The 8,679-nt window shown below is 34.0% G+C and overlaps 1 protein-coding gene across 1 annotated transcript; it reads right to left on the reverse strand.

The window, feature by feature from the left end:
- Positions 1 to 634: 634 nt before the first annotated feature.
- LOC127540215 (olfactory receptor 5B2-like) lies at positions 635 to 1,570 on the reverse strand. Its single transcript, XM_051964824.1, has one exon. The coding sequence runs from the start codon at positions 1,568 to 1,570 to the stop codon at positions 635 to 637; it is 936 nt and encodes a 311-aa protein (XP_051820784.1).
- Positions 1,571 to 8,679: the final 7,109 nt, after the last annotated feature.

Here is an 8,679-nt window from a genome sequence, read left to right on the forward strand (position 1 = left end):
ATTTATTATTTTGTTGAGGACCTAGATTTCATAAATTGAGGAGAAAATAAAATTTCAAATTAAATTTTAAAGTGTGTGACAAGTAAAGGGTTTTAGTTTTAGCTTTTTGGTTTTTGGTTTTTTATCTTAGTGACTCAGTAAAACTCTATTTTTGGGGCTACCAAATAAAGAATGTTAGTGCCTTCAAAGGTACAATTTTTAAGCAATTCAGTGACTTTGCTCTCCAAGAGTTGTTCAAAAATTGTTGATCTCATTTTCCTTTTTCTAGAAGAAGTTAGCAAGAATGTCTACATAGTGCATTTGTGTATCATTCATTCCACACAATAATCTTAAAAGATAATGGACACTCTTAAAGCTCTTAATACATGAGGAAACTGAGACAGATTTCAAGTGACTCATCAAAAGCTAAACAATAAAAATTTGTCTGGGACAAAATGTAAATTTGGGGCTTTGTTAACTCCAAAGATATATTCTCTAAGTGATGTGGCTTCTGAAAATGTTTGAATTACACTTTCAATCTCTCTTTCTCTCTCTCTCTCTCTCTCTCTCTCTCTCTCTCTCTCTCTCTCTCTCTCTCTCTTTCTCTCTCTAAATCTCTCTGTGTGTGTGTGTGTGTGTGTGTGTGTGTGTATAGTTAAAGTCGTATTCCTCTTACAGCTTTCATAAAAGCATTCTTGACATCTTTGTTCCTCACACTATAGAGCAGAGGGTTCAACATGGGGATGATCATGGTGTAGAATACAGATACCATTTTATCTATGTCCATTGAATGGCTTGAGCTAGGTTGAAGGTACATGAAGATGATTGTCCCATAAAATATAGACACCGCTGTGAGATGGGAAGCACAGGTGGAAAAGGCTTTTTGCCGGCCTTCTGCAGAATGGATCTTCAGGATTGTGATGAAGATTAAGAAATATGAAGCAAAAATAACAAAAAATGGGAAAAAAATAGTGAATACCCCTAAGATAAAAAGTACTGATTCAATATTGTGAATATCAGAGCAAGAGAGAACTAGGAGAGGAGGTATATCACAGAAAAAGTGATTCACTATGTTTGACTTACAAAAGGAAAGGCTAAAGGTATTTCCTATGATTATGGAGGAATTTAGAAAGCCACAGATGTAAGCACCACTGGCCAGTAATGCACATACTGTTGAAGTCATGGTAGTGGTATAATGTAGGGGCTTGCATACAGCTGCATGGCGATCATAGGCCATGGAGGCTAAGAGGAAACTTTCAGTAGTAGCAAAGACCCCAAAGAAGAAAAATTGTGCTGCACATTCATTATAGGAAATAATCTTGTCCCCTGTGAGGAGCCCAGCCATCACTTTGGGAGTAACAGCTGAGGAGTAACCAAAATCCACCAAAGATAGATTAGTGAGGAAAAAGTACATGGGGGTATGGAGGCGAGAATCCCAGGAGATCAGAGCTACTATCCCCAGGTTCCCTACCAGGGTAATGAGATAGATAAGTGTGAACATTAGGAAGAGAGGCATCTGAAGCTCTGGAACATCTGTTATTCCTACAAAAATGAACTCTCCCACTTTTGATCTGTTCTCCATAGATGTCATTTGAGAGTAATATCCTTCACCTGAAAGAAAAGAGCAATCATCAAAAAATCTATTCTGCATGATAAATGACTCCAAGACATAAATCGTGGTGAGAGGCTTATTTTATGTGAGGCATAGAAATAAGGAATTAAGAGATGAAGAGCATCAAGATGCTTGTCATAACTAGGCCCCAAAATTCATTGATCTACTTTCTCATAGAAAGTCCTTCATGCATAATTTCTCACCTTTTCTCATCTATTCCATATTGATCAATCATTAAAATGCTATTTTCCTCTTCAATCAAGGGAAGTGCTTTATTTTTCTGGCAAAAATCTGCATGTCAAAAGGAATTATTGTTTGTCAGAATTTCTCAAGAGTGCAATTTTTTTCCTGTGAATGTTTACTCCCCCCAAAAAAAGAGAAAAAAGAGGAATAAAAAAGAAAGGAGAAATAAAACAAGAAAAATAGTTATCATATAGATAAGAAAGAAGAGAATCAAAGAAAATTGACTAAGATTTTGCTGAGATCCTGCTTACTCCTAGAATCATAGTGGCTCCAAGGTCTATACAATGGACTGAAGTCACAGTACCGCAAAAAGAATAGGTCATAGTTGACACCAATTGCATAGTTGTGGCAGTTACTCATTAAAATGCCAATGGTATATCATCTAGTAATAAATATTTGATTTCTAGATTCATTTCCTTAGCACAGTAATTCCCTTTTTTATTTCTCCATCCATGATATTTTGGAAGAAAATAGTCACCCACAGGGATATTTTGTCTTTTCATTCACTCTATCATTTTCTGGCTCCCATAGATATCATCAATCTTTGATTTAACTTCCATGAAGTTTCAGCTAAAATCCCATCTACAGGATGGTTTTCCTGATCCATATCAATTCCAGTACTCTACTCTTGATTATCTCTAATTTATCATAGATATAGATCATTAGTGCTCAGTTATTTTCATTTTATCTAGAGATTATGCATTCCTTGATGGCAGGGACTGTATTTCTCTTTCTTTGTACTCTCAGTGCTTAGCATGATTCTGGACACATAGCAGACACTTAACTTGAGAGCCAGTGGTAATCCTCGCTGTGTGAACTAAGTAAACGTGGTCTTTGGCCATTAGACTAAACAGTATAAATCCAAACACCACTATAAGCCTGCCACAGTTATGCATTGTGCACTTACTCTTAGACTACTTAGTTTCATCTCTACCACCATGAATCATTAGAAGAAGTTTTCAAAGAAATCATAAATGGGCTGCCACGTTCTGTCTATTACAGACTATATCTTCAAAATATCTATCTATCTATCTATCTATCTGTCATCTATCCAACAGAATCAGAGAATCGCTACCACCATGAATCATTAGAAGAAGTTTTCAAAGAAATCATAAATGGACTGCCACGTTCTATTACAGACTATATCTTCAAAATATCTATCTATCTATCTATCTATCTATCTATCTATCTATCTATCTATCTATCTATCTATCTGTCATCTATCCAACAGAATCAGAAAATCTCTACCACCATGAATCATTTGAAGAAGTTTTCAAAGAAATCATAAATGGACTGCCACGTTCTATTACAGACTTTATCTTCAAAATATCTATCTATCTATCTATCTATCTGTCATCTATCCAACAGAATCAGAGAATCTCTACCACCATGAATCATTTGAAGAAGTTTTCAAAGAAATCATAAATGGGCTGCCACATTCTATTATAGACTATATCTTCAAAATATCTATCTATCTATCTATTTATTTATCTATCCACCATTTATCCAACAAAATCAGAGAATTTCAACTCAGGATAGTTAATTCTTCAGACATCATCTGCCTCAGCTTACATGTGACCAGAACTTATTTTTAGAAAAGCCTGCCAGCACACATGTAATATTGGAAAGACAATAAGTGGTTAATTATGGAGTATGAAAGAGAAGAGTTAAATAAATTTAGTCTTTTCCCCAATGAATTATGCCTAATAAGGAGGATGAACTAGAATTTCTAATGCATGAAAACAAATCTGGCTGACAAAGTAACATTTTGATGTGGGAAACAAAACTCATAACTGAAAAGGTGTTCTGGAAAAGTTTCTCCTTTATTTCAGTGATAAAGGGTAGGCTATTTTAATTGTATTTAAACTGAGAAAATATACTTAGATAAAGAAATCCAGGAACCAGAGGAGAAAAACATAGTGGGAAGCATGTATATTATTATTAGTACTGATGGAGTTTTCAATTATCTGAGCATCTATCAGAATGTTATCTCTTATTCTGCCTTTTTCATTCTCTCTCTCTGCCTCTCAATGCTGTTCTTTGTCTCTTTGTATCTTTAAAATTTTGTCTCTGTCATTATCCCTCTCTTTGTCTCTGTTTGCCCTTTATTCTTTGTCTGCTTAGTTCTCTGTATGCATGTCTTTCCTTCTATCTTTCTACATGTATTTCTCTCTGTCTCTCATCAAAGAAAAGATTGATTTCTTGATAAAATTTCTCTTTTTATCCATCTCTGAATGCAAAAGTGAAGGAATATATACGGGGAAATACTATTCTGCATTTGCTTCTCATAAAGGGTGTGGAATTGTTATGCAGGATCAAAATTAATGAGAATGTTATGAGTAGAATGAAATGAATTAAATTATCCTAAAACTTGAGATAGACAAAGAAAACTAGCAATCATCAGAAATGCACATTAAGCTTAGGGACAGCCAATTTCAGGCATTTCAGCAGAAGGATAAAAAGGATCTTATGGATTAATTTACAGGTTACTCAAACTTGACTGAATCGATAGATTTAGAGAATAAAATCCTGAAGGTACAGAAATAAAAATTGATAAGTAGGAAGATTTAGATGTGGAAAAAATTCAGAAAATAAACAAAGAATAGGTAATTAAAGATTAATGCAAAAGCAGGTGCTAGTTATAGTAATAGAACAGAGGAGTGCCAAGCTCAGTTTGAAGTGGGAGAAACACGATAATCTAAAGACTACAAAAGGTGGATGTTTTATTGGAAAAACTAAACAATTAGAAAAACAAGAGATAATCAAATAAGGAATTGCACTGATTTTTAAGACATTAAATGAGTACTATGAATGACAAGCAAATTCAGAACTGCTCAATTTATATTTTGCTTCAGTTTTCCCCGACAAGTAGAATGATCTTTGAATTTATAAAAACAGAACAACGATGGCTCATAGGGAGCTGATACCAAAAATAAAGCTTATACCTATATTAGTAGAGAAAAGGGGAAAGGCATTTATATACCATCTATCATATGCAAAGCACTGTGCTACACCACATAAATATTATGTTATTCAATTTTTACAACAAGCATATGAGGAAGGTATTGTTATTATCCCCATTTTAAAATTGAAGAAACTGAGACAAATAAAGGTTATGATTTGCCCAGTATCACCATTAAAGGTGTAAGGCTGGATTGGAACTGAAGACTTCCTGACATTATTCCCAGTGCTCCATTCCCTCTCCCAGAGTTACTTCTTTAAAGATAGCATAGTATTGTAAATATATTAGATGATTCGAACTCTACAATTTTGGGACATACATGACAAACAAGAAAACCAATTTAACCATAGCCTGTATGTAAAGGCACCTAGAGGAGGTCCTCTATACTCTGCCTTTGTAGTAATGTGTTCAATTATGGGTCATATTTTGGAAGGAATGATAGAATAGATATCTTCTGGAGAAGTTCAGTTAGCTCAGAGAAGTACTTTGAAATGTTGCCATATTGGAAATGGTGGAAGAAACCCAGCAAAGGTAAATTATAGATGCCAGGAGAAAGGACAGGATTAAAGTTATTTTCAGGTGTCTGAAGGTGTGACATGTGGGGAAACATTTGATTTGTCTTCTTTATACTGAAAGAAAGAAGTTTATACTGTAAGAAAAAAGTATAAAAATTAAAAAGAAACAAACTTAGGTGTAATATATGGAAAACATTCCCAAAACATTGCATTGAAGTGGAAACAAGATGCCTTAGCATTAACTGGATTTCTTATTACTTGAAATTTTAATGGAAGTTCTTGACATTTCAATGGAAGTTACCATGCACCGTTTTCTTGGCCTTGAACATGATCATGAATAGATGAGTATTCTAAGAGATAGTGCTATAGAGAAAAGAGAATAGAGGTGAGACTATACTTCAAAGTTCCAGAATAACTTCTTATTTAACACATCACATACATACATACACACATGCTCAGAATACATGTGCATTTATATGCGTGTATATATTTCTAATGGGGGAAAGATACATGTAAAAAATGTGAGAGACAAAGACAGAGATAGAGAAAGGCAAAGAAAAACAGGCAGAAGCAGACAGAGACCGAAAGAGACAAAAACAAAGACAGAGAAGCAGACAGACAGATAGAATGACATGGACAATCAGTCAGAGAGAGTTTATCATTCATTTTCTAGGAAGATTTTATTGCTAGTGCTTCTTAATATCATTGTGATCATGGACAAAACACTTCAACTCAAAGCCTTACTTCCTTCTTATGTCAAAAGAGGATGAATGGTTTCTACGTTATATGGCTATTCTGAGTATACAAATAGATAATTCTATAAAGTACTTTGCAAACCTTGAAACTCTAGTTACTTATTATTTTAATTATTAACACTATTGCCACTACTTATGTTATTTATTTTAAAATCCCTTAAGATTTTTTTGACTCCTATGATACTATAGGCCTTTCCTCATTAATAAAGAAAAAGAGATTAGACTAGATAACTTCTGAGATTTTTTCACCTTAAAATTAATGATCTTATGACACCTTTATCCCAGCTTAATTTAAAGATACTTATTAGTCTTCATAGTCTACAATAAAACCCTTTTTTCTTTCTATGCAGTTAATATTGGATTACTGGGTCATTAGAAAGTAAATAATTAAAAATTTGTTTCATAGGCAATTAGAATAGAAAATTTTATTTTTATAATGAATACGATCAAGTATTTTCCTTGAACCAAACAAGAATGGTATTAAATATAATACAAACAGCGATGTTAGAATTTAGAGATGTATAATCTGTGCTACTAGAGCTACTTCCATAACTGTAATGAATCAACTATATGTAGACAAATAGTATATGATAACTATTCTTATAGATGTTTTCAAGGTAGGGTCCTCTTGAGTTTTCATGTCTTGAAAGAGCCCTTCTTGGCCATTAGGGTTGACAAGGTGATTTGATTTCTGCTCACAAATGCCCAAGTGTTTTGATGGAAAGAGCTACTTTGAAAAGAATACTTAATTAGAAGCATGAACACTTGGGTTCTGATCTTGCTTTGTTATTCAGTAATTTCTTCTGTGACTTCACACAAATTAATCAAGCCTCCTTTTACCTTTTTCTGCTCATTTGGAAAATGGGGATTTTTTTTTTAGGTATAGAAATCACACAGTGCATGTGAGGAAAGTGTTTGCTATAGAAATGAGTTACTATGCACACTTTCTTGGCCTTGAACATGATCATGGATGAATAGGTGTTCTTAATAATAGAGATATAGAGATGAAACTATACTGCAAAGTTCCAGAATAACAATATGGTATCACAGAGAGAATTTGGGTCAAGAGAATGGACTTATATGTCACCTCAGATCTCTATTAGATTTAAATGTTTGGACAAATTGTTTAAATCACTTAGCTTCATGTTACATATCTGCAAAAGTCAAAGAGGCAATAATAATAGATTTCATCTCATACAATTATTGGGAGATTCATATGAAAAAATGATGTAGGGATTTTGCAAATGTTGAAGTGCTATATTTTTTGTTAAGTTGTTCCATTCCTGTCCAATCATTCTTGACCCCATTTGTACATAAATGTGAGTTTTATTATTGTGGGCATAGACTGTATTCATCTGAACTTTGTAACTGAGTAACTCCATTGAGAACTTAATGCAATATTATGTACACAGTATACCCTTAATCAATATTATTTAATTAGGTGTCCATTAGATCAAGATACTTACCAACTCTCGGATTGTTGCTTCACTTACTGAAGGATGATGAGCATCATAAGTAACATGTAATAAACAATAGCTAGTGTGTATACAGCCCTTGGATATCCGAACACAATTTCAATACATGGATTCATGTGAATCTGGAGACAATGCTATGAAATAAGTATCACAAATGCAATTATACATAGTTCGCGAATAAGGACATGGAAGTCAAATGACTTACCCATCGTGATAGTGAGTTAGTCTCAGAGATATGAAGGTATTTATCCAGGTCTTCCTACTTATGGGTCTAGCAAAGTTTCCTTGATAGAATATTACTACTACCTAAGCATTACAGTCATGGATTGGACATTCTAGAACACAGCTAGCTTAATGATGGAGAAAGATGCCCAGGAATCCCAAGAAGAGTTAAGCAAGAATTTTAAATTCAAGGGTGGACCTTGAAGTCCCAAGCCTAGAAACCATGTGATCCTATTGGAGAAACTTTTCAGTAATCACTGGGGTAGAGTTCAAAAGTTGCAAAGTAGCCATTCCTGCCCACTGCTTTGGCAGGGATAACATAAAAGTTAGTAAGGTCCATCCCCACCCTTCCTTCAGCTCAGCTTCAGCAAACAGAAAAGGAACTAGATGAATAAATAAATTATTCAGGAAATTTGACGCACAAACTGGCACCACACTGAATCTTACCATGGATTGTTACATCGTCAGTAACATATCAGGGAAGAGACATACACTTTATGCAGACTGGGGAGCTCTAGAACTCTTGGGAATTGATAATCCCTTAGAGATACCTAGAAGCTCTGTTGCCAGCTCATAAACAAAACAAGCCATTAAATTCTATTTTCACCATTGGGGAAAAAATATGACTTCTTTATCATTCTTAGATTTTTTGTTAGAAACTGAAGTACAAAGATCCTAGAGAAGGCCATTATCAAAAATTAGATTCTAGTCTTGTTTCTATTACCTGCTAGTTAGGTAACTTGACCAAGTCACTGAACATCTCCATTTCTCAATTTATTTATCCTTGAAATAAGTATAATAATCAAAATCCTAATATAATCAGGTTTTAATGAAGATCAAATTGTGTATATATATACATATATGTATATAGTGCCATATATGTATCCCTTGAGCAATCTCTCACCTCTATTTAATG

Source organism: Antechinus flavipes, chromosome 6 (genome assembly GCF_016432865.1).
Source record: "Antechinus flavipes isolate AdamAnt ecotype Samford, QLD, Australia chromosome 6, AdamAnt_v2, whole genome shotgun sequence".
NCBI classification, from domain to species: domain Eukaryota; kingdom Metazoa; phylum Chordata; class Mammalia; order Dasyuromorphia; family Dasyuridae; genus Antechinus; species Antechinus flavipes.

Bases quoted from the DNA above. Each gene is read 5' to 3' on its own strand.
- LOC127540215 (XM_051964824.1), bottom strand. From the start codon at position 1,570: ATGACATCTATGGAGAACAGATCAAAAGTGGGAGAGTTCATTTTTGTA.